The 25,195-nt window shown below is 44.8% G+C and overlaps 3 protein-coding genes across 3 annotated transcripts in view; 1 reads left to right on the top strand and 2 right to left on the bottom strand.

The window, feature by feature from the left end:
• The window catches only part of fsip1 (fibrous sheath interacting protein 1), a 32,997-nt gene extending 23,052 nt beyond the window's left edge, over positions 1-9,945 (bottom strand). Inside the window, exons 1-8 of the mRNA XM_030117468.1 lie at positions 9,757-9,945; positions 9,625-9,676; positions 9,153-9,307; positions 8,767-8,848; positions 7,887-7,976; positions 7,276-7,385; positions 6,963-7,076; positions 3,871-4,032 (exon numbers count right to left, since the gene is read on the bottom strand). Of these exons, the coding sequence (XP_029973328.1) occupies positions 3,871-4,032; positions 6,963-7,076; positions 7,276-7,385; positions 7,887-7,976; positions 8,767-8,848; positions 9,153-9,307; positions 9,625-9,676; positions 9,757-9,915 (924 nt within the window). The 5' untranslated portion in view covers positions 9,916-9,945. The remainder of the gene's footprint in view (positions 1-3,870; positions 4,033-6,962; positions 7,077-7,275; positions 7,386-7,886; positions 7,977-8,766; positions 8,849-9,152; positions 9,308-9,624; positions 9,677-9,756) is intronic.
• A 155-nt stretch (positions 9,946-10,100) lies between these two features.
• LOC115406937 (sushi domain-containing protein 4-like) lies at positions 10,101-17,510 on the top strand. The gene is made up of 11 exons (XM_030117222.1): positions 10,101-10,271; positions 10,857-10,977; positions 12,996-13,187; positions 13,320-13,511; positions 13,591-13,782; positions 13,870-14,064; positions 14,157-14,348; positions 15,235-15,429; positions 15,752-15,884; positions 15,962-16,353; positions 16,430-17,510. The coding sequence occupies exons 2-11, from the start codon at positions 10,881-10,883 to the stop codon at positions 16,453-16,455; spliced, it is 1,806 nt and encodes a 601-aa protein (XP_029973082.1). The 5' UTR covers positions 10,101-10,271; positions 10,857-10,880; the 3' UTR covers positions 16,456-17,510.
• Positions 17,511-20,064: 2,554 nt separating this feature from the next.
• On the bottom strand, positions 20,065-22,360 carry LOC115407106 (sodium/bile acid cotransporter-like). Its single transcript, XM_030117467.1, has 5 exons — positions 21,972-22,360; positions 21,682-21,886; positions 20,789-20,967; positions 20,205-20,404; positions 20,065-20,120 (listed from the first exon to the last, which is right to left on the bottom strand). Exons 1-5 carry the CDS (start codon positions 22,358-22,360, stop codon positions 20,065-20,067), a joined length of 1,029 nt encoding a protein of 342 aa, XP_029973327.1.
• Positions 22,361-25,195: the final 2,835 nt, after the last annotated feature.

Below are 25,195 nucleotides of genomic sequence, written 5' to 3'. Positions count from 1 at the left end.
ATGACCGACTGCAGTGAAGCCAACTGGCCTCGGGACCATCCAGTCATCAGGATATCTTCTTTCATACTTGCTCCACAATGGAGGGCAATTTGGAGCGCAGGGAAGCTGAGACACCACCTTCAGTGAGCGACTGCTTCCAAAAGCCTCTGATGGGGGATCCCAAAGCACTCCAGGGCCAAACAAGACACCTGCAGACCTCTAAGGAGAGGCTGTCCACCACATTCTCAACGTAGAGCTCTACTACTCATGAAAATACAAAGCTTGGTTGCGTGTTGGGACAACGAAACCCTGTGAAGGACCTTTATTTCAGCAGCTCGTCTTAACGACCTCATTCTTCTGGCTGTGACCCAAAGCTGAGGATGAAGCCGACTCCTTCATCGGCTGCTTACTGTTTCCACCAGATCTGAGCTGATCTCACAGTCCCTCCTCCCACGACTCCTGAATGAGAACACAGGATACTGGAACCCCTCCCCGTGGGGTAGACTCTCCCCACCCCTCCTTCATGAAGAAATCTTTATATCAGGGTGTCAAATATATTTTGGTTCAAGAATGTGAAGGACACGCCTTAAGATTTGAACTACACAGTTGTGATGAAAACGTCTATATTTTCAGAAAACTAAATAATTACTACCAAAAATGACTGAAATCTCAACGTAAAACCAATTTCGATAAAACCCTCTGATGCAAAACACAGTGAAATGTCCAAAAACTTCTCCTGTAGCTGCTGATTTATGCAAGTTTTTACATACTCTTAGCTTTGAGGCTAATGCTAGCTAGCTAGTTTTCATAGCAGCTGGCATTTCAAATCAGCTCTCAGTGTTGTGTCTGCTTGAAAAAAAAACTTTAAAAATCAATAATTTTCTTTGAATTCTTTACAATTGAACAGTTTAGGGATGCGGGTCAATAAAGGAATAGACAGGTCTTTCCTTCTCAGTCATCACTAATGGAGGGACACATACTGGATTGCATTGACCTTCATAGTCTGAAACAAAGTTGCTGAAGTCGACATCGAAGAACAACATTTATATAATATTTGGAAAGGATATTCTCTGAAGATATCTGAAGAGACAGACGTTGTTTATGAGCGAGCGCTCACTCGGGAGAGGTGAATAAGTCTTTTTCCATGTAAAACTGAGCAGATGATCAATCTGACATAGTCAGCAACGAGACCAGTGAGAACATCGGAGTCGAGGCTTGATTTAATACCAAGGGAGGAAAAACAAAGAAATAAAATTTTCGGTGTATTTTAGGCATCCTGTGCGTGGAGAACGTGAGCGAGCGGGTTCCTGAAGTGCTGCCCAAATGGTTTCAGTTAGGAACTCAAGCTGCTACCAGGAAGAAAGGTAACTGCGAAACAAAAGCATACTTCCTTTACGACCGCCTCAAGAATTTACAGCCACCGATGCAAAATGAATTACTGGCCCAGAAAGACGTTTACTGTTGGGGCAGTTTGTTTTAATATACGCCACAACAGTGAGACAAGGATTGAACTTTTCGACCCTGGAGGGTTGCTCTGATCGCCAGTCATTTACAGTTTATTTAATGTGCCGCATGAAAACACTCATTGCAAACAATTTGCGAATTTTAGGAGTTTGGGAGTGAATCATGTGCACTTAGTTAGCCGCCGAGCTTTTCTGTCGTTGTCTCATTTGTGTTTCACATCATGTGGAGATGAATGACTGCATTCGCCATTTCGCCGCTAATGGAGAGCAGATGATGGATGGATGGTGGGGAACTTTTACTTTTCCAAAACCTTTTATGACCAAGTAGGATGATTAAAGGGAGGGAAGGGAGGTAACACATCCAGCTGTGGAGCATTATCAGGTTTTTTGGGGTTTTTTTTACAATTGGCCAAATGTCCACTTCATATCATGTGGGGACAGTCTGACCAAATACATGCAAGGCGCTAACTTAAAGGGCCACTTCGGAAGAATTTGTCATGTCTCTTTCTGTCATCTCTTTCTTTTCTGGCATTTGTGTCCTTCTGCAGGTTTCCGTGCTGCTGAAGCGACTATTTATCGATGTGCTAAAGAAAAAAAATAAACTCTTATGACATCTTATTTTGTTGTCACATATTCTCAGAGTCCAAGTTCAACTCATCAGTTTGGTTATTTTGTCTGAAACATATTCAGTTCATAATTGGGGGAAACAACTTTTGCAGGTATGAATTATAACAAAACATATAATAAATATACTTCCCATTAACAAGAGTTATTTGGGAATTTTAAATGCAATAAAGCAAATAAAATAACATAAAAAAGCTGTAAAATATTCTTTCATTTTCACAAAATACAGTCATATTTGTGTATTTGTGTACAGGCTGCAGTAATTACATTGTCACAGAATTTTCTTCTGCTACTTCAGCAATGCAATAAATTTGATGGCTCAAACCGGAGCAAATTATTCCATTTTTGGCCAAATTAGGAGAGCTAATACATTTTTGGTTGCTACATTGCTCCATTTCTTCATTCAAGATGCTAATTTGGTAAAAGTATGAATCTCAGGACCAAAACTTCGTTGACATGATAGGAATGAAATGTCCAACTTGCAGCCATGTGCGACCACACATGAAGAAAAGTCAAATATTAAGAATTCCTAGAATCAAAACGGAGTTGTGATGGAACTGTATTGAGCAGTAACTGTTACAAGGCACATTTTTTTTCTGCCAAACTAATAAAGCTGTTGAATAATTGAGCACATTTTTAGCGAGGAAGTGAAATAATTCGGTCGTATTCACTACCATATGTCAAACACTGATCAGGTCCAGCACTGAGATTTAAAAAAAATAAAAAAAAACATTTTCCTTGTGTACTTCCACGACTGATAAATGAAAGTGGCGCCCTGGGCACGCAAAACTGCATTATAAAGTTTTTATAGCTTGAAAAAAAAAAAAAAACATGGTTTTCCACTGACAGGTTACGCAAATGATGAGCGTGCCATCTGGCATCTGGGATCGCAGTGAGATAGGGTCCTGAGATAACTTACTGAGCTCACGTCTAGGATCGGACCCAAACCCAGGACCAGGGGCTGGAAAATGTTAGCCGTGATCTTCACCGACGCCGGTTCTCCGTTGCATAATGAGATAGAGATGTACAGAATATCGTCGAGGCGTTTCAGGGACTCATATGAGATATATGTGTAATTTTTAACTGTATGTAAATATGAGTAACATTACCAAAAAATACGTGATTAAAAAATACAAGTCAACTACAGTTTCTATTTCTAATTTAATTACAACCTACGTGCAACTTGTAAAAATGAGAAAATGCAAGCCGTCACATTCTGCGAAGAGCATTAACATAATGAAAGTGTATGTTTTATATAATGATACGATCCTAAATACATAATTATATTTTTTTTAAAAGTCACATTTTTAATCCTGGGTCCCTTTGATTTTGTCTTATTCACTATCAGCTGATAATACATTCAAGGCTTCATAGAATATCCGTTAAAAAACTTCAGTTTTATGGCAGATTTCATTGCACAATCCTGTTTTTCTCACTCTGGCTTCCTGGGGGTCAATAACAAAACATTTTACAAGAGCTTGACATCAGTATCTCGCAGAGCAGGCCTTGTAATACGGCTGGATGACGCAGCCTCGCTGCCATTCTGGAAGGTGACTGGAGCAAAGGTTTTCCGGGGACGAGCCCCGTTTTCTGGGCCAAAGAAGAAACATGTTGCGCTTCAGACATGCTGGAGCTCGAGATCGTCCCGTCAGAGGCCGAGATGTGAGCGCTGACATACGAACACTGGCATTGACAGCTAGTTTTCTCGGTATAGGATCAGAAAGCAGATCAAAGGTTTCTCAGATCACAGCTTCAGCCCTGAAGCTCTTGAAGCTCACCCTGAGCTCCACATGCGTTGTCGTACCTGACACACGCTCAGGTTGGTGTAGGAAGCCTGCGCCGAGTGCGACTCTTCCTCGGGAAGGAGCAGGCGGATCTTTGAGTCGATGTCAATCAGCTGGTCCAGATCGGACGGCTCTGGGGTGTAAACCTGACCGGACAGCACCGACACGGCCCAAGTGGTCCCCTGAAAGGAAAACACCACTGGAGTAAGTGCCGGCGCTCTGGGTTTAGGCCTGCTTCGCTTTGCTTTATACCTTATATTATCTGTTTATTGGTTTTCAGAGAACCTTTGACAAAAGTTACATCTGAAACCAAAAAGATTGGGAAAAGTCTGACTGTTGCTCGTGGTATTCTCTTATGGACACACCGAGCGCCAAACAATGACAACTGCCTCAGTCTCACAGCAGTGGTCGTGTCCAGAGAGAGTTCCATCATATCCTGTGGGAAGCGGGGTGGGAGGTGAGCTCATCAGAGCCCAGGGGGGAGATAACATCTTTCTACAAGGCCGTCGGGCCAAAAAGGATTAAAACTCAACAAAGAGAAGAGCTGAAGAAAACTGGCAAACCAACAAATAGCGAACACAGGGGGCTATTAACAGGGCGGAGAACAATACGGAGCCAGAGGGCTTGAAACAGATGCTAACTCTTTATGTGACATTGATTTGTGTTGGATTGAGTTTGGGCTGATTTACTTGGATCAGGGTCTCTGCTTCCCAGACTTCGAGTCGTGTCCCTTTGGATCACATTGAACACTTTACAAATGTTGCATAACAGAAAATGAGCTATTTGGTGGACCAACCATGAATTATCCAGCACAGAATGGTTTAATCATGCCAGTGTTTACTGTGACATGGTTACGGTAACAAAGCAGCACTTTGGAGAACTTGTACTCGTATCTAATGATTTTTTTTTTTTTTTTTAATGCTGACTTATTGAACTCTGGAGCTGATCCCCAGCAGACCCCACCCTGCAGAGGTCAGAGGGCACACACACAGAGAGACAGACGACCACACACATTCACACCTACAGGCCGTTTGGGGTTTCCAATTAACTCCAACACATTAGCAGAAACTACTTCTACTGACATTAAAGAAGTGCTATTTAGAGCTGGAAATATTCTAGCATCGTTTCAATTGTTGGACAAGAAGGGAAAAAGCTTTCATGTGAAGACAAATACCAACATTTCATGAAAGTAACTGGCATGTAATTAACAACAGAAGATCCCATGAATATCTGAGTTTTCTTTTTTGAAAACCAGTAACAGGAGACACATTTTAAGCACCAATATTAACAGCATAGAACATGCAGTGTTGAGATTGTAAATAATATATTGAAAAAAATCTGAGCTTAAGGAGCAAAACTCAGCATGAGGCAGGTTTCTGTCAGCTAATTATTGTAACTTTCGTTTCTTCAAGTGTATTACCTGCTGTGTAAACACCTTACTGAAGGAAGTAGCAATACATTTACATGTAATTCAATGAGAGCTGCAGGGGACTTTTCATTCAAATGAAACGTGCACATTTTAATTCTGTCAAAACAGCATGCGTTTAATAAGACCAGGTCACTTCTGTTATTCCTGTAACGAGAGCTACCGGTCCTAATTTTTTTATTTGACCGTGTTCCCCCCTGCAGCCTCGGTGTGTTTCCCAGATCGCTGACTGCTCGTGATTTACCGCCACCGGCTGCCACAGCCACACACAACCGCGCAGCTTGTTCGGACCAGCGTCGGGAGCATTTGGCTTTTGTTTGACGAGCCCCAAAGGAATCCGCCTCCGAACGTGTGAAGGCCTTCAGGACTGCAGATGCGTCGCTGCCAAAGTCCTCCTGACATAAATTACTTGTTCCCTCCGTCGTGGACGTTCGTGCCAGCGTGTCTTCACAATAACAGGAAGTGGAGGGACGGAGAGCATCTGCAGTCCGCCGAGCTCAGCGTCGGCCAGGACGATGACCGTTAGTGCGGCTCGAGAAGTCAAGGTAGACATCGTAAACAGAGCAACGGAAACGAAACCCTGGCTCTGTTAACGTCGGGGTCAGGTTAAATGGAACCACATGGTAAACGGTGTCTAGTAGCGATGCACCGATACCGCTTTTTAAACGACAAGCACAAGTTCGAGTGCTAACCAGACACTGAATCCAGTCCTGCTGGGTCTCACGGAGCAGTGCACGGCGTCTACGCACCGCGCTACCATAGAACACGCATGATTCAGCCCATCTGGCCTCATTAGTGCAAATTCAACACCAAAAACAGTTAAACTGCAGGGCTCAAGTCCTCCGAAAACCTTCAGAGGATTAGAAACATCTCATTCTGGGAGTGTTTAGCGCCACGCCCGCACTCCGAGGACGAGCCTGGCTTCTGAATTCTGCTGTGGAAACTTGATTATGAGATTGATCCACAACATGCCGCGCTCCACGTGAGCCGCGTACGGCATCTGACATCAGGTTGATAATCTGAACGTCTGCCCGGCGGCTGTCAGGCACTCATCAAAACACGGATACCTGACCGGTGTGGCTCCTGGAAGGTTTCATGAGATCATCCTAAATGCCAGGTAACGACAGACAAACGCTCGATGCTGGCATACATTTCAACAAATCATTTCAGGAAAGCTGTTTTGCCAAATGCTGAATACTTGCAAAAAAAACCCATTAATAACTGCAAGTTATGTAAGAGCGCTGGGCCCAGGAGCAGCTGAGGGGGTCAAAGGTCACAGTCACAGCGGTAACCTGTATCTGCAAACGTCTGAACACAAGTTGGTTTCTCTAACTTCTAATCCGCCACTGGCACACACTTTAGTCCGTATCATGCATGAATCAGTCCAGACGATCAGGATCACCTCACAGATGGAGACATTAAAGATCATTTTTACGGCTTTGAAGATGTAAATAGTGTAATAAAAATGCACTGTGATCTGGAAGCTGTAGAGCAAATTGCAGTTCTTTTATTCACTTTCCATTTGTTGTAAAAGGAGAGTTCAATAAATATGAACTTCTTGAAGATATACTATACTTTCCTGCACGAAAACAAAGAGACATTTAAAGCTCTTGTTATTTATACGTTACAATCTACTGATCGGGCCCAGTTGAGATCAAATGAGTGTGTGGCATCCTGCCGGCCTACCTCTCCGTCTCTGGCCTCGTCCTCTTCCTCTTCTTCTATTTCTCGGAGGAGCTCAGCCAGGCGCTCCCGCTCGGCCTCGGTCAGAAGCGCTCGGCCCCCCTCACCACTCACCAGCTATTGCATTACACAACAACCCGGGAGGAAAAGGGAGTCAGACAACCATTATTCACTCAGCATTTCTTATTCTCTTTTCGTTTCTACATGACTCGTCTCTGTTTCAGCTATTTCCCTCGCTGGAATAACAATGGCTCGGCAGACTTGCGTTGGGTTCCAGCTCCGCTGCGTTTTTGGCCCGACGTGAACTTTGACATACCTCAATGTTCCTCCTGACAAAGTTCTTGTGTTTGTTCTTCCCTGTGAACGATCCAGAGTGGCTGAAGTCGACTTCCCAGGCCTCCGTCCAGCTGCCTGGCCCGTTTTCACCTGTCAGGAAAAAAAAAAAAAGAGGATCCACAGCTCACTACTGAGAGCACACACTGTGAAATCAGGTTGAAGCTCTAATAACGGGGCCGAGTTGAATTTGTGAGGCTGTTTTTGTTCAACGTCGTCTGAATCTGTAATAATTGAGACAAAGGTCAAACATGCAGGGTGGATTCAAGCCTCTGTAGTAGCAAACATCTGAACTATCCCCGCTTTCAGGGCTGCGAAACAGAAAATTAGGGAAAATAAGAGAATTTTTTCCCCTCTAGAGATCAATATAATCAACAAACCACAAAATCCTGATGTGAAAATTGTTCATGAGTCACATATTGGGGAAAAGTGCTTCAAACTCACTTTAGGAAAACTGCTGTAATATCTCATTTACTGCACCAGTGAGTGGAAGAAATCCCAGAGTGGAAAAGTCAGAGCTGGAAGTTCTCTGATCTCGTGGCGCCATCAAGTGTACAAACTGTTTCCTGTAAAGTTCTGTTTCTGAAGGCTTACTTGGCTCCAAACGCTGGTCGTCTGCATCAGGCTCACAGTCAGGCACCTGAGTTTCAAACACAGATGGAAAATCTTCTTCTTCTTCTGCATCTTTCAATGAAAAATAAGGTTAATTTATGCAGATTTGCACACAAAAGAGCTGCAAATTGCAACATTAAAACAGCATTCAAAATTAATGAAAAATCCTCTAGATGCAAAAACCGAGTGAAAACAAAAGCAACAAAGCTCCAAAGTTCAGGTGCTGCTGCCTCAGAAATATGATATATATGGAGATCTGTTGAAGTTGGTTGAGGATTTAGCGTGTGAAGGACAAGGCTAAAAATGGCCGACCACAGGGTGGGTGCAATTGCAAAATGTAAACATTGACAACAAACACCCCAGTAACTTTAATATTTCAGTTAATGTAATTGTTCTGTGTAGGAGTTTTTCACACTGTCTTAGCCATGAAATGCTGAAACTGAGCCAACAGATTAGTGAGACCATAAGTTCATCACCATCAAGTTCATGCTTAGGGTGGATTTTTGATGGATCCTGCTGCATAATGTGGAGATCTTACATCTGAGAATTTGTTAACATCAATAAAGTAGATCATTTTAAAAGACATTTCCCACCCTGGACACTTTGAATTCCTCCATCGCAACGACTGGGTTGAAACAAGAACAGGCTGAAAAAATAGTTTTTAACCTACAGCATTCAAATAGAAATGTTTTCAGTCGCTGTGTGATTTTTTTTTTTTTTATCTGTCTATATGTGGTGGTTTTCTCTCTCTCTCTCTCTCTCTCTCTCTCTCTCTCTCTCTCTCTCTCTTTACTGTTTATTTCTAACTTGCATCTAAAGGACTTTGACCCAACAGGTTTACTTTTTGTGTTTTTATACTTACCAGTCAGTGTTTCCAAGGCCAAAAACTGCTGAGTGTTCAAAACTTCGTGAGCACTTTCAGAGTGGCCTGCAGGCTTATTCAGCTGTAAAACACACACACACACACAATAAGCTCCAAAATATACGTTTAGGTTAAAATGATAGATATAACTTTCAAAAAAAACTTTGTAGGCAATAAATTACTTTCAGTCTAGAGTTATGATTTGAACATTTCCATTTTATCAAGGTAATTTAAATCAAAAGGAAGCATTTAATGAAAGTTGAGAGTTGTGTATGTGCTTGTATTTGGGAAAAGTGTAAACAGTGTAAACAGTGTAAACAGTGTAACGTTGGTTGTATTTCAGAACATGTCTTGATTCTCTCTCTCCGCCTCTTGATGATGCCCACCTGCAGTTCTTGCCAGAGTTTCGCTCGAAGTTTTTTGCTCTGAAGTCGGGTTTCTCTTTCTTGGCTTATTTTTTCAGACAGTATTTCATCAAGTCGCTTCATTTCCTCCATGGCTGCTTGTAATTTATGCTCTTCGTCATTTTCTGCAGTACTATCTGAAATAAGCACAACTATTCTACATGAATTGATCCTTCAAAAAATATTTCTTTCCACTAGATCAGTCACTCCCAACCCTTTTCTTGATGTACCCAAAGTTCTACCATTATAAACTCAAGTCCTCTTGTTTCTGATTTCATGTCTTATAGATGTGTCATTAAAGGAACTGTATTTCACATATGATGTGTGATGGGGTTTGTTTTTTTTTCTATTTTTTGTATTTGTACAGGGTGTGGTGGAGTGCTTACAATTATAGAAACTTGGGCCCCTCAAGAACAAGGTTGTAAACCACTGATCGCATAGTAAAAACTGTTACCTTCATCAGGATATCTCTCTGAGAAATCCTCTATAATTTCTTCATTGCTGCTCTGAATCCACAAGAAATGGGTGTAATGTTACTGCAAATAACTCAGAACAATAAATAAGGAAAGGGGTGAAGCTAAATTACCTGATCGGAGGCATCGTTGGTCAAAACAACAAGAGAAAACGGAGTAGTTGGCGACGTCCTCTCGAAGTGCGGCAGTGGGACTGAACACACGCGGTTTCCTTTCTGCTCACTGGACGCAGGTCGAGAAATGTTGTCTAAACTGCCTCTGATAATCTCCATGGCCAGAGACCTAAAGACGATTTAGAATCACTTAAAGACCAAAGTTTCTCGATATCAATCCTTGCCTCCCTGTTGTTACTCGGTAACTAGGGACGCGAACACTTCCGGATGTTGTAACTATGGACATGCGGTTGCCTTGGCGACGGGACGGACTCGAGGCGGCGCAGCTGACGCTTCAATCAATGCAGCTAGCTAGCGTAGCGGGTCGAGCTAGGAGCTAGCTAGCGGTTAGCAGCGCGGTGCCGCTAAAAGCTCGATTAATCTCACTTTTATGGTGTCCGCCGTGACGTTAAATGCCTTCGTCGACTACATAGTAAGAGCAGCGACGGCGAGGGTATCCAGGCAGTGTTTTTGTGGTAGGTACCGCAAACCGACTTGTCATTTCAATGTCTGACTCCCGTTAGCATGCTAACGAGGCTAATATTGATTACCCCGATGCCAAGCTTAGACACACAATGAAAGCCAGATCTGCTTTATTATTGTCTTTATATTCCAAATACAGTGTTTCCTGGGGTCAGAGAAACATCGTAAACATTATTCATCGGGTGTTAGTTTCTCCGGGCCTGTTGATTGTAATATAATTAGCTACCATGGCTAATGAGGGAGCAGTGAAAATGGGTGTGTAGCCTCTGAGACGGAACCATTCGGAACCGTGACCATCATTTGTTTTCTGGGGGATCTCCATTACTGGAGCCCCGGATTCTTAAAAAGACGATCCCAAATAAAGGATTGTGCAGACACCATCCTGTCAAAACGCTCGCATCATGACCGTCTCCCCTCCCAGGTCGTCCTATTATCACACCCATTTCCCTGGCAGCTGTCCAGGCTCTGCAGTGTACCTGCACCAGGCAGGTGTCTGCACACCGAGCCTATTGCAGGACTCATGCTTACTGTGATGCGGATCGTGCTTCAATGAGCTTATTATGTTTCGATCACTACAGGATGAGTTGACTCTGAAGGAGAAGATGTGCAATGGAATGATAGAGTCAATATCAACAGCCACTGAACGGTTCCTCTTGTTGCTGCTGTTACTGACTGGAGAGCCCACCGTGCACGGCTCAGGTGAGACACGCAACCCACCTTCATACTGAAGCCACAGTCCACTGGATGAGTGTTGGCAGTAGGATTGAATTCACAAAGCTTTATTTTGAACATTTAAAAACAATCAGTCAATGACAGCAAAAAAAGAAAAGATAAAAAAAAACACCCATATTTGTAAACAACGGAGAAGAGACTAGAATCGTGCATATTTCATTTTACATGTATGAAAGGGAGTCTGAATTAGTCCATTTTTATTTAATCCTACCCCCATTGCATTAATTGATTACACCTCAGAGAGAAATCCTGTGATTTCTACTTTGAATTTGATTTATTGGAAAAGTTAACACTGTCATCTTTTATCCTTCAAACAGGGGTGTCAAATGCTGTTCAGCTCAGGGTCCACTGCTGCCCAATTTTATCAATAAAACAGAGTCATGATGCCCTTTAAATTTAAACTTTAACAAACTTTCTTTGTTGCAATGCAGAATTTACGTGACAAATATATCTATATATTCACAAACTAATTACAACTGAAAATTATGATGGTTTCAACATGAAGCCAATTTAATTAAACTTTTTGGTGGAAAATACAGTGAAATGTCAAAAAGAAAAAAAAAACTTATCGTAAAGATGTTGCATTCTGCATGTTTTAACAAACTCACCCTGACAGCATGACTGTGAGACGAGTTTCCTTGCAATGATCTCAAGGTTGATCTGTGTTTTGTTGCGTTACTGTTGTGTTGTTTACCATTTAAAAAAAAAAAAAAAAAATGGTTTGGTGGGCCAGTTTACAGCTGCCGAAGAGCCACCTATCAGTTTATAAGAAGCTGTGAACCAACTCTCAGCTCTCACATTTGCCATCACATCACAGCCACACCGACAAGCAACAGTTTTCAACATCTTTAGATCCTCAAAAAAATAATAATAATAATTTTAAAGTTTGTAATTATTTAAAGCACGTTTCATATTAAAAACCAACACAAAGTGCTTTACAGTATTAAAAATAAAAATCAGTGTATAGTCAAATAAAACATAGCCACACCTTCACCATCATCACGTGCACACCATTGCCACAGATGTGCACGCACACGCACTACCACTTTCCGGGGACTCGGCTGTGTAACATGTTGCTTAAAATCTAAACAGTTTAAAAGGTTTAAAAATTCTCTGGACACTGAGTCCGAGTTATTATCAATATCTAAGTTTAAATCACCATTTATTAAAATTACGCTGTATTTGGATTGAATTATTGATAAAAGTTCAGAAAATTTACTGATAGAAGACTGGACTAATGAGGGGGTCTGCACGCTGTTAGAGAATCGGGGGACTGCTAAAAGCAAAGGAGTGGTGCTCAAATGATGCATAGCTGTTAAAAACCTCTGCTCAAGGAGGTTTTTTGGAATAGAAGCAGTCCCTCCACCCCTCTTACCTTTTCTAGTTGAAAATAAAAAGTTAAAACTTCGATAACAGGTGCATCAGTGTCTCAATTAAAAGCAGACTATCTAAATTACTGTCGGAAATAAAATCATTCATAATAAAAGATTTGTTTAAAAGAGAGCGGACATTCAGCAGCGCCATGTAGATAGTAGTGGACGGGCCGGATGTGGCTTTCTGTGGAGTCTTACTGTTAAAAGATGCCTCTGTTGTTTCAAAACAGTCCTGGGAATGTGGTGTCGGAAGGAGGCGATGACTAGAGTAGTGTGAGTGATGTCCAGAGTGTCTGTGGGCAGTGGAGGGGTGTGTGGAGTGTGTGGTGAGTGGGCGGGGCTTGCAGGCAGTCAATCAGCTGGAGATGTTTGTACTGTGTGCTGAATGTTACCTGCTAAAATGGAGCCGCCCGGCGTGCTCGGACGAAGACCGTCCGGTTGATAAAAAGCTGCGCGGTTCCAGAAAAGGTTAGAATTGTCAGTGAAGTGAAATTAGGAGCTGTGCAGGAGTTCTGCAGCCAGCTGTTGAAGCTGAGGAGTCTGGAGTTAGCGGTGCTGTTCAAGCCAGAAACCCTCCAGAAGCTTCACTGCTCTCCTCCTGGCTCCCTGCAGGATGCGTGAGGCCGTACATGGTCCAGAACAGCTGGGTGAATCTGACAGAGACCAACCGGGGCTCGTTCCCCGTGGGCACGGTGCTGCAGTACAGCTGTGACCCCGGCTACCTCCCCGATGGGCCCAGCATCCTCACCTGCAGCGCTCAGGGCAGGTGGACGTCCGACCCGCCTCACTGCATACGCAGCGGTGGTGAGACCCCGTCCTTCCTCCTCTTGTGTCACTGTAGAATCTGCTTCCTGGAACTACTGTAAGAAAACAATCCAAACATTGTTTTTGTGTGTGTTCTATGATTTTTTTTTTTTTTGTTTCCTCCTCCTCCAGCATGCCTGCCTCTCTCCAAACCCGAGAACGGGGGCTACAGATGCCACCCCTCCCCCTGCCGCATGTTCTCCCACGGCACCATCATCGAGTTCTTCTGCAACGACGGCTTCGTCCTGAGCGGGGACTTCACCTACCTGACGTGTCAGGACGGGGAGTGGGACGGCCCCATGCAGACCAGCTGCGTCAGCCAAGGTCGGCGCTCGCCGTGCGGCTTCGCTCGCGTCCTGATGGCGGTGAAACCTTTAACCCGCGTGGCTTCTCCGTCCCTCAGGCTGTATCCGACCCTCCACGGTGCAGCACGGCTCCACCAACCTGACGGACAGCAACAGGAGCCTGTTCCCGGTGGGCACGGTGCTGCAGTACGGCTGCGACCCGGGCTACCTGCCGTCCGGGCCCAGCACGCTCACCTGCACGTCGCTGGGAGACTGGTCGTCCGGACCGCCGCGCTGCGTCCGCACCGACGGTACGACAGGAGGAGGAGGCGCTCATACGTACGCGAGTGTTTCTGGATCTTTATACCTTTGTTGTTTTTTTTTTTGCGTCCTGACAGTGTGCCCGCCTCCGTACCAGCCAGAGAACGGAGGGTTCAGCTGCCACCCCGCCCCCTGCAGGAGGTTCTCCCACAACACGGTGATCGAGTATTTCTGTGACGAAGGCTACGCGCTGAAAGGGAACTATAAATTCCGCACCTGCCAGTTTGGGAAATGGGACAGCTCGACGCCCATCAGCTGCCTCATGGAGCAAGGTACAGGTTTCCTCAGCGATCTCCCGTCCCTCAGCACCTTCCGCTTACCGCGCCCCGCAGTGACGGTCTCCTCTGCCCCCCCTCCGGCGAAGGTTGCGTGAGGCCGTCCATGGTGCCGCACGGCTCGGCCAACCTGACGGAGAGCAACCGGAGCCTGTTCCCGGTGGGCACGGCGCTGCAGTACGGCTGTGAGCCCGGCTTCCTCCTGGACGGAGCCGGCACCATCAGCTGCACCGCGCAGGGAGACTGGTCGTCTGAGCCGCCCCGGTGCCTCCGCAGCGACGGTACACACACACACACACACACACACACACACACACACCACTTCAACCTTTAATGAAGTCAGGTCTATTTAAACTGCGTTAGCAACGCGATTTTGCAGCGTCAGATGAAGAAGACTTTCTCAGGAGAAAATAATGTGGCCGTTTAATTTGTTCATTTTCATTTGATTCAAGGGTTTTTTTCTGTTTTAATCACCCATGGTTGGTTTCACTAACAGTAGGAAGCCTTCCGTTCGTGGAGTCTGTCAGTATCTTGACTATCAGTATCAAGATTCCCACATTCAGAGAGATGTGGTGTTCTTTCTCACCTTAAATCTCCCACATAAGAAGCTCTCCTGAGGGTTTATTTCAGGTGTGGAAGGAGCTTTTTCCAGTCAATACATGCAGTGGAATACACGCTCGAGCACTTGACAGTTTTGCTCTATTGATAAGACACTGTTCCTGAAAAATAACACATTTCCCAGAACACCGAACCCTGGTTTCTTTATTAGGACACAGTTTGCCAAGCGATGCACACTTGTGTCAAAAGTGCACTTTATAGTCAAAATTTTAGCTTCGTTTTCAAAATTGGCACGCACAGAGGAAAAGTAGGACACTACACTGCTAAATACAAAACACTCTTCTGTCACTGTGTTTAAACACGAAGCATAAAAAGTGATGCAGTCCTATAAACGAATCAAAGGTCAGGAGATGGAATTTAGTGTCTTATCAATCCAGAATAATGGTTTGACCGCATTAGAGCTTTTAGTGGGCCGGTTTTGGTCCACGGGTCTCGTGTTTGGCAGCCCTGCTATAGTGCTGGATCTCCTTCGGCCACACACTTCCTCATTACACATCTCAAAGGCGATATGAAGCAGTGTGGTGTGTGCTCCCCCCTCCCTCCGTGCAGTGTGCCAGCCTCCATACGAGCCGGAGAACGGGGGCTACTCCTGCCACCCCTCCCCGTGCCAGCGCCTCTCCCACGGCACCGTGGTCGAGTACTTCTGCGAGGAAGGCTACATTCTGAAGGGGGACTATAAATACCTGACCTGTCAGTACGGCGTGTGGGACAGCCAGATGAAGCTGAGCTGCATCATGGAGGAAGGTGAGGATTAAAACGCCAACATCAGGAAACAGCCGTCGGTTCTTTATTCAGGCTAAGCCTGATTTACTGGATCCAGATCCCGGCTCTGGTTTACATTCCCCTTCAGTAATAGATTACTCGTCCCCCTCCACTCCGCGGTCCTTTGTTGATGAACTTCGTGAAGTACAGTGAGAGGAATTTGCCCTCGGGGACAATCAGCCCGTTGATGAGGAGCAAAAGGCGCCGGCCGCCCCTCACTTTCAGAAGCACTGAACCGGAGGACATGTTTGACCTACTTTGATTTTCACTGCTGTAACCACGGCAACCGTTTCCCGTCCCACAGACCACGATCCGTCCCTGCCCCTCGGCATGCCGGCCCTGTCCATCGTGGCGTCCACGGCCAGCTCGGTGGCCCTCGTCCTGCTGCTGGTGGTTCTCTTCGTGCTCCTGCAGCCCAAACTCAAGTCCCTCCACCGGTGAGTCGCCGGGTCGCTTCTCCGCCGCCGCAAACGCCTCCAATCTGACCGCCGCCGCTGTTTTTCTCCCCCCATAGGCGCGATCAGGGCGTGTCGGGCCAGCCGGTCTCCATCATGGTGGAGGGCGTCCAGGTGACCCTGCCCTCGTACGAGGAGGCGGTGAACAGCGGCGCCGCCTCGGCCACCGCCCCCGAGTCCCGGGTCCAGATCGTCCTGTCGGAGGGGCAGCACGCCGCCGCGCCGGAGGCCGGCCCCTCCCGGCCCGCCTCCTTCAAGCAGCAGTCAGAGATGGCGGTGGTCCACGCGGCAGCGGCGCCGCCGTCCTCGTCGTCCTCGTCCCCCTCGTCCTCCACCTGGGCGCTGGAGCAGGCGGGCGCGGCGGCGGGCGCCTCGTCCTCGCGGCGGAGGCCGTCGGCGGCCAGCGAGCAGCACAGCCTGTCTCTGGACTCGGAGATGGATTACTCTGACGGTAAATGCCTCCTCTCTCCCCGCCCCTTTCTAACCCTCCGCTCCGTCTTAACGCCGGCTGCTGTCGCTCTCCGCAGATATGCCGCTGCTGAAAGAAGCCTGAAACACGCCGCAGCCTTTTGGACTCAACCAGTTGTAGAAACAAACAAACAAACAAACAAACATCTGCACTGCTGAGCAAAGACTCTGTCAACATGGCCGCCGACCCCGACAGAACTCCAACACGGGCTGAGAGAGGCAGCGGGTTCCTCACGGGAGTTCTCCTCATCATCCCACATGTACATACACACACACACACACGCACACACGATCTCACCAGAGGTGTGTGCGAGTCACACGGGCGACCCCGTGACCTCGCGTCGGGAGTCCACCACGTTCACCGTTTTCCTTCCACCTCACCCATGTCTGCAGAGATGCATGAAGACCTGCCGCCCCCGTTATTTATTTCCACCTCCTTGTTTTTGGATGATCGTTGTGATTGTGAATCGATGGATCGCGCCACGCCGCGCCGCGCCGCCGCCGTGTCGTCACGCAGCCACGCCCAAGGCCGGCGTTCACCGACAGAGATGTCTACTCGTCCACGCTCATCACCCACCCCTCCCCTCCCCCGATGGCCTTAGCTTTCCACTTCTATGCACAGGTATATAATATGTGAAATAGGGACTTTTCAAACTGAATGTGGGTGAAATGCCTCCACCGCTTCGTGGTTCTGATCATGTGTGGCTTCGTCGGACACCAGAAAATATGATCTTCTTAATTTATTCAGGCTGCTTTTGGAGATTCCTGTTTTTAATGGGAATTAAAAAAGAAAAAAGAAAAAAAGAACTTTAAAAAGTGTGTTTAATTTATTTTTGTGCCCAGAATGCTGTTGATCAGCTTCTCTCGATGCTTCCACAGCTCACACTGTTCACTCCGCAGCTTCTCTCTCAGTTCCTGCAGGCACGTTTCAATGTGACACTGTAAATGTTACAAAAAAAAAAAAAAAGATGAAGTGTACAGATCAGTGTGAAGTCAGTGTTCACTTTTCTTTCCTTTTGGACTGAGGAGGGTTTCTTTTTTTGTGCAGATTGTATTTTAATATATGTAAAAAGTTTTAAGTTAAGTTTACTCTGTATATATTCTATGGTCTTTTTTTGATTAAATATTATTTGCGGTGTTTAAATGGCTCTTTGTTCTCCCTGTGTGTTTTCTTGAACTCCTTCAAGGGAAAATTACCATAAAACCTTAAAACTCCTTCACAACATGAAGCCTGTTAAGGCAGACCACAACATCCATGGTGCAACTCCCGCACAGGCTTTGTTTCTGGGGGGACGGTATTTTCTGACGGCCGATCCTGATTACAGAGAGTTTAATGAAATATGAATTCTGATTGAGTTCAGTGTCATGTTTTCAGAAATCATGTGTTGAAATTACCATATCGTTACATGTGTACTCTTCCGTCCATTGTTTGGTTCCGTCAGAAAATATTGTCCCCCAGAAACGAAGCCTGTTCTTCTGACCGCTGCACTCTAACGTTGTGGTTTTTGCTGTTGCATTGTGGATGCTACAGCTGTGTTATGGCATTGGCCTTTCTGGGCCACCGTATCTTTCGCATATTCACTCACATTTGTAAACCCCAGTCATGTTGACTGTTTTTTTTAAGTGGTTACAAACATAATGGACTGTATTTCCTGTACCTCAATTGGTAGAATGGCTCCATCTTGGCAGCCGTACTGGTTTTAACTCAAACAAGGGTGTTGGAAAAAGTTTCAGAGTTTTCTTTGACCCAGAAAACAGATCTGGACTATTGAGACTCTTATGGCCCAAAATACAAGGAAAAGTACATTTGGTGGCCATCTTGGATTCCATCCTGAATTACTGCTTTTGCACGAAAGTCACAACAAAACCCAACAAGGTTTGAATTAAAGGTATAATACAGGATTTTGATTCCCGGGTGGATCACCTAAATAATTGGTGGGTCTGTTTGTCAATCATTCTGACGAGCTGGTTTTGTAAGGCAGTTCCACGTGCTTGCGCGCCCAATAAGCTTCTCCCTTTTGCGCATGCGCATTCAGAGTGTTTATGTAGCCGGTGAGCTTCTGAGCTAGTACTTACCGATGGCGAGTCTGACATAATGAAACTGTAACTGTTTCGGAAAACATGCTTTATGTATGAGCGAGGCCGATCGCAGAAACTGTAAACAGAGCCGTGCACGTCCGGAGAAGAGGAGATCGCGCTCGCACGCTTCCGCGTTTCCTGGGAGAAGCAGGACAGCCGGGCGGATGGTCTGGCGCATGCGCGTTGTTCAAAACGTGAGTAACAGACGTTTGGCTTCGTCTTTTCGAGAAAATCCTGTATTAGACCTTTAAGCACCCTAAAATTAGACAATGTCATTCAGAACATGCCAGGGCCACACTTCACTTTCTGCTCAGCTGAATATGACAAATTATGGCAAAAAAAAAAAACCCACATTTGGCAGCCATTTTGGATACCATCTTGAATTTAATCACTACTATACTGAAATTACGAAGTAGAATTATGAAACCTTTAATCAATTATTTCTTTGTTTAACATTAAAATTGCTTAATCATAAGGTTTACATTTCAATATATTCCAGACATTGCGTCTCAGTCAGGAGCAGTTTCACCATCAAGATTGTACAAAACATAGCATTACATTTCCAGTTGTAGAAAAATACAGAGGAACTGTTCCATGGAATGGCATCTTAATTTTCGAAAGTTGAGGAGTCATATTACAAGAACGCCTTGTAAAATCTTCAACATAATCACTGCAATGTGAGAACAGAAGGTTCAAAATACCTCAATTTAACATGGAATCCAATGGGAGACGTTTCTCGGTTGATTCGAAAGCCATATTTTGAAAGAGCCATTTCACCCCCTAGAATAATTATTTTGACCAAAAATGACTTTAGCCCATTTCTTCAATCTATTCAAAGAGTCAATAAACTCAGTATCATTTGAATCTGAGACGGACCACATTCCACCCCCACCTCACCCAGACAGCTCATTCATTCATACCTGCAACAGTTCAGCAGATTAAGTGGATGTAGAAGCAGAGAATTCAGTCTTTCATATGTAAACGCTGAGAAGCCCGGAAGAAAAAATACATTCAAGACGTTCTGGTGAATAATATTCAAAGACTTAGTAGAAACATAACTCTAAGAAGAAAAAGTGAAGTGGGATTGAATTGTGTATTTTGTGCCTTCTCACAATAAAAACAGAGTTTTGTAGAGGAAGTGTGGCAGGATGTGTGGCCCCTGACTGACAACCCAAACTCCCACGCTGCCAGGATCTGCACCGAGTCGTCATCTTTGGTTGAGATCCTGACAATAAACAGTGATGGCTCAGTTCAGGCTGAACTCAGTTCAGTTTCATCCCAACAACAACTGTTCACCCCTTAATAACAACTCATTACTTATTCACTGATATTTTTTTCCTTTTAAAGCACAGTAAAGTCCAGACCTCGGAAACCCTCAGAGGGGGCACCACGTCTTTAAATCCAACACAAAAAGTCTGGATATAACCTTCATTTAACTCCAAACTAGCACCCCAGCTCGGGTCCCACCCTCTTCATCTTCCATATCGGTAGTTTATGACCTCCTGGACGTGCTGTCGCATGGCGACGCACACGGCCATAAAGTTCTGGAAGGACTGGAGGCGGGGACGGATGATAGCTGCGTCCTGGATTATTGCTTGGCGTCCCTCGTCAGCCGTCACGGTTGCTTCACCTCCTCAGGCTGGATGGATTTGATAGTCAAGTGCGGTTCATCTGCGGGTGACAACAAAAGAAATCCACATCTGGTGTGAATCCAGAAGCTGCAAGCGTCTGTGCGTCGTCGTGGCGATACGTTACCCGAAGGCGGCGGCCTCCGTCGGTCGTAGCATCTGAAGCACAGGGCGAGCAGGAGCGCCTCGCAGCACTGGGTGGTGATGTACAGCAGCGGGAAGAGGAACATGGGGCCGATCACCTCCAGGTCGAAGCTCACCTTCAGGATGGTCGTGCACAGCTGGATGTTCTGGCATCCTGTCTCCATGGAGATGGTTCTGCAGCATCTGGAAGAGACTCGAGCTGAACTCCTGATCTGGTCTTTTTGAAGTTGATTCAGAAATACATCAAAAATATGAATCTGTAGATTTTCATCATTTGAACATGTTGAACTGGTGTTTTATTCACTTCTGTCAGTCATGAAACTTTTTATGTAGCAAAATGAAAACCAACCAAACTTGCGAATAACGGCGACGTTAAATCTGAGGAGAGCTTATATTTTCTCATTGCTGTTGTAGATTTCAGGATAAACCTGTATTTTTTTGCACCTTTTCCTGTTGCATAAAGCATCAAAACGTCCTGAGCAGACCTCAAGAGCGCGACTCGCCCGTAGAGGATGTCGTGTGACATTTAGACAAAGCTTGATTACTTATAGCTTCACGTCGACTCACTGTGGATTGAATCTGCAGAAATAAGACAGCAAGTATCCCAAGGCGAAGCCGATGGCCGGCAACAGGGCGGCGGCGGTGAGGATGTCTGGAGTGACGATCATCCACAGCAGGTGTCCCACAGAAACATAAGCCAGCGCGAAAATGATGACGCCTGAGACGATCAAGATGCCGATGCCAACCTGAGGACAGAGTGGAAACAACAGTAGATGAAGAGACAGTTTCAATTTTTAATTCTTAAAAGGATCCGTCAATCATTCCAGACCAGGCAGTCACTCGAGTAACCACACCCCCTTATCATGAAAACTTTAACACTCTGACATGCTTCCATTGAGATGGGAAATGTTGCACCGTCTTAATATTGATTTCTATATTTATGCAGACGACACACAGCTATATTTTCCATTAAAGCCTGGCTCTGCAGACATCTCCATTCTGTCCTGCCTCAGTGAAATCAGAAATTGGATGTCCACTTTTTTTGTTTTTATCAAATTTATGATATCTGATTCAAAATCCAGTGGATCCAGTTCTAGCCATGTTGATAATCTTTACCTCTAATTTTGGGGCAATATTGATCAATGAGGCGGGTGACCTGGGTGTAATGTATGACTCTGACCTGTCTCAGGTGACTAAAGTGTTGCAGTCCTGCCTTGCTCGGCTGAGACGGCGAACTTAGATCAAGTCTCCTCTTCCCAGCTGACTTACAAAAAGCCATCCATGCCTTCATCTCCTCCAGGCTGGACTACTGCAATGCTCTCTATTCTGGCATTCTGGCATCAGCAGTCAGCTCCTCAACTCAATGTTGACATTAAATGTGTTATTATGGATTAATGAGGATACTTGTGGTCATTAATAGCTGAATAAATGAATGTTCATCTGAATTTGAAAGGTCGTACCTTCTTGACGTATGGAGAGTAGTTTGGCTTGTAGTAATTGATGGCGATGCCGACACAACAGGGCAACAAGGTCATGATAAGAGAGTAAATGATGCCGGTGTACGGCACGGCCTTCTCCAGTCCGGGGAACCCGCGGCTGTAGATGAAGAGCAGCAGAGGCATCAGAGCCAGGCCCGCTATGCTGGAGACGGTGGTCATCACAATGCTGCAAAGGGAAAAACACACACACACACGTACGCTTCAGCCAAGAGGCCGAACCTCAAAGTCAGGAATCGGTAGTGAATGTTCACCTGAGGTTCAAATCGCCCTTCAGGGCCAGGGAGAAGATGTTGGACAAGGTTCCTCCAGGGCAGCAGCCGGCGATGAGCACCGTCACGGCCTTGATGGGGCTCAGCTGCAGGACTTTGGACAGGGAGAAGGCGGTGAGCGGCATGATGAAGAACTGAGCCAGCAGCGCGATGCCGATCCCTTTCGGCTTGAGGATGTGGGCTTTCATTTTGGAGACCTCCATCGAACAGCCGAGGGAAACCATCGTGATGACCAGGACGACCACGGTGAAGCAGCTGAGGGCCAGGTCGATGGATCTCTCCAGAGGGCGGACGCCCCGGCCTCCGACGTCAGAGGCGTTTCCTTCAGAAAACGTTGGGTTTAGTCCCTCGTAGACGTCTGTCACGTTCATGGTGGCTCGATTCCAGCGCTGTGTGAGTCCAGAGGCTTTCACCTGCCACACAGATACACAAATCTTCAAGGAACTGTCCAATGAGGGTCAATAATGCACATTCTCAGAGAGAAATTAGCTCATATTTGATGCTGTTTGTGTATTTCACGGTTCAGCGGTTGACAAATGTACCTTGGTTTTCTGTTCTATTCGGTTTTCTTGTACCACAAGTCGGGTAAACTATTATTTGAAATGACCTTCCAGGGTTTGGTTTGGAAATCACATGCTGCTGCTGCAAAACTGAGATTTTTTTTTTTTTCTTTTCAGGAAAAGAAACAAGAGAGCATCTGTGACCTTTAGATCAAGCAGATTCCACCAGCGGCAGGCAACCCTCGTGACAAAGAAGGAATTCAGCTGCCGTTTTGTCTCCTGTGATTTGAGGGTTTACATCACAACACATGATGAAAACTGGAACACCATTGTTCTTCAGAAGAAGAGGCAAAGTCTTGTTCATGTGTAGTCATGAAGAAAACTAATGTTGTGTTGCTGTGCTGAGGGAGCTGGTTGCCTAAAGGTTTAGAGGAGTGGAGGAGTTCCCAGGTGCCAGATCAAGACCCTGGGGATGAGTGGTCACCTGATGCTTTGAACTGGAGGTCCTAGAGAATAAATCAGATGAAAGTATTTAAGTGTAGTAGGTCTAAGATTGCTTAATAATCACTTGTATTTTCTTTGGTATTGATCTAACAATGGTTTGTTTCACTGTTGTCATTAATTCCTTTCAGCCAATACATTCATTGATTGCCTCAAATAGCAATATTTTCATTTCTTCACATAAATGTTTGTAGAGTTTGTGGTTATGTGATCCCATCAGTCAGATACTGCTTTAGTAATGATGTGGTTCAGTTATTCGAATTTCAAATGTTCTTCACATTTCTAGAGTTTCCATCAATTACCGGAATCTCATTAATTCAGCATTTTGTATAGAATAACAAGAAAAATACAGACTGCTGTAGAAATTGTATAGATCTCCTTGGCTAAACGTTACGGTTGTAAACATTCTTCCTCCATAATCATGAGAGGGAATTGTACTTCATGATTTTTATAACTTACTGAAATATGACGTGTTTTACTGACTCGTCAATCCACTTAGAGGTCCACTCTGGACCTCATAAATGCTCCCTGATCTTTACTAAAATAAAAGTCTTCTAACTGTATGTACTTTCCAGACACTTTATTCTGAATAAAGAACAGATTTTCTTGTTAATCATATGATTGTGTTGGGTACTTTTTTATTCATAAAAGCAGATTAAAAAAAAAGCCTTTGTCATTTACTTGAAAAACGATATAAGACTACTTCCTAAATCTTTGAAAGTAGAGCTTAGTCAGCATGTAAATTGTTGTCACCAATGGAAAAGTTTGTTTTGATCTAAAAGTGTTATATGGCCTCTACGCATGTGTGCATTTTACAAGAATGAAGGCCTGTATTTTCTTTTGAAAGGGTCTGAGTCACTTGATTACCCCCCACACCCCGATTCCACTCGCCATCACGAGCTGTATTTTCACCAGTAAATGTGTGTTGTATTTATTTTATTATCATCTACAGGCTTTTACATGATCACTTTCATTATGATGGATGAGTTGTGGACTGTTGTTTGTCCATTAGTACTTGAACGCCACATTGCAGATGCCTCAGCCTGCTGTCGAGAGGACTCGTGTTTATGTTGACCCCCTGACCTGTGGCTGTGAGGCCTGATGAGATATTCTGCGCTTTGTACCAGATGTTCAAATAAAAACTCTGTAAAAGAAAATACACAACGCAAGTACCCGACTGCTGCACTTCCCTTTGAGCCCGCAGTTGCAACAGCAAGTGTGTATACAGTATATTTGGATGCATATAGATAACCTTAAATCTCATTTTCTTTTTATAGATTTTTGTTTAATTTGAAAATATTTATGTTGTTACAAATCTAAATGAATTGACTTTGGACTTTGAGTCTCTGGTTATCACTTTAAAAATGGAATTTTTTTACGTCCTGACTCTACATGTTTCTATATCCCAAGATATCTTTGAAACTCTTTTAAAGTTGGAAAATGCACAAAAAAAAGTTTCATTAAGTGGCCAATTCCACCAACGGTGACTAAATCCACTTTGAAATCATTTATAAGAGTCATTGAGTTGGTCAACTCTTAAAAACAGACATAATTTTATTGTGAAAAGCCCAGATGAATGTAGTTTATGTGACTACTATCCTGAATTGGTTCGCTTATGTCTGCGTAGCGATCATGTACTGCTGCTTGAACGGTGTCCATAGTGAGGAGCTGGGGGGCTGGACCTGGCCTGGCCGGGCTTGGAGGGGGTTCAGGTGCCTTCTGAGTGTACTGGATGTGTATGTAGGTCTGCAAATAGTAATGATGTAAGTTACATTACATACAGTGTCTTCCAAAGCCTTGATACCTCTTGAACTTTTCTACATTTTGTGACATTACAATCATAAATGTCATGTATTTTAATGGGCTTTTATGCAACAGACCAGCAGCTTGCCTCGTAATTTTAAGTGGAAAATAAATGATACATGGTTTTCAAAGTGAAAGGTGGTTTCAAATATTGAAAAGCAGTGTTATGTACATTTGCAAATTTTCAGTGTTAGCGGAAATCATTACACTTAAATATTTCAACAGTTAACATCAGCCATAGCATGTCGCGCTGTGATCCTCGGAGCAAACTGGAATCTTCTTTGGGGCATTCAGAGGTTTTTGGCCTTCCTTTCACTCGCCCCCTGCCTGTGGAGTGTGTGGGCACTCTGCCTGCTGAGGGGGCTTCACCGTGTAAAACGTCAGGCTGAAAAACAAAGTCCA

The sequence above is a fragment of the Salarias fasciatus genome, chromosome 19 (assembly GCF_902148845.1).
Source record: "Salarias fasciatus chromosome 19, fSalaFa1.1, whole genome shotgun sequence".
Taxonomy (NCBI): domain Eukaryota; kingdom Metazoa; phylum Chordata; class Actinopteri; order Blenniiformes; family Blenniidae; genus Salarias; species Salarias fasciatus.
The sequence above is the reverse complement of the archived record's forward strand: the minus strand, read 5'-3'. Positions and strand labels throughout refer to the sequence as shown.

Bases quoted from the DNA above. Each gene is read 5' to 3' on its own strand.
- LOC115407106 (XM_030117467.1), bottom strand. From the start codon at position 22,360: ATGAACGTGACAGACGTCTACGAGGGACTAAACCCAACGTTTTCTGAA. The intron at 21,887-21,971 runs GTGAACATTCAC...TTCCCTTTGCAG, and splicing joins AAGGGCGATTTGAACCTCAG to CATTGTGATGACCACCGTCT. The intron at 20,121-20,204 runs GTAACGTATCGC...TGTCACCCGCAG, and splicing joins ACGGAGGCCGCCGCCTTCGG to ATGAACCGCACTTGACTATC.
- LOC115406937 (XM_030117222.1), top strand. From the start codon at position 10,881: ATGTGCAATGGAATGATAGAGTCAATATCAACAGCCACTGAACGGTTC. The intron at 14,065-14,156 runs GTACAGGTTTCC...CCTCCGGCGAAG, and splicing joins CAGCTGCCTCATGGAGCAAG to GTTGCGTGAGGCCGTCCATG. The intron at 15,430-15,751 runs GTGAGGATTAAA...CCCGTCCCACAG, and splicing joins GAGCTGCATCATGGAGGAAG to ACCACGATCCGTCCCTGCCC.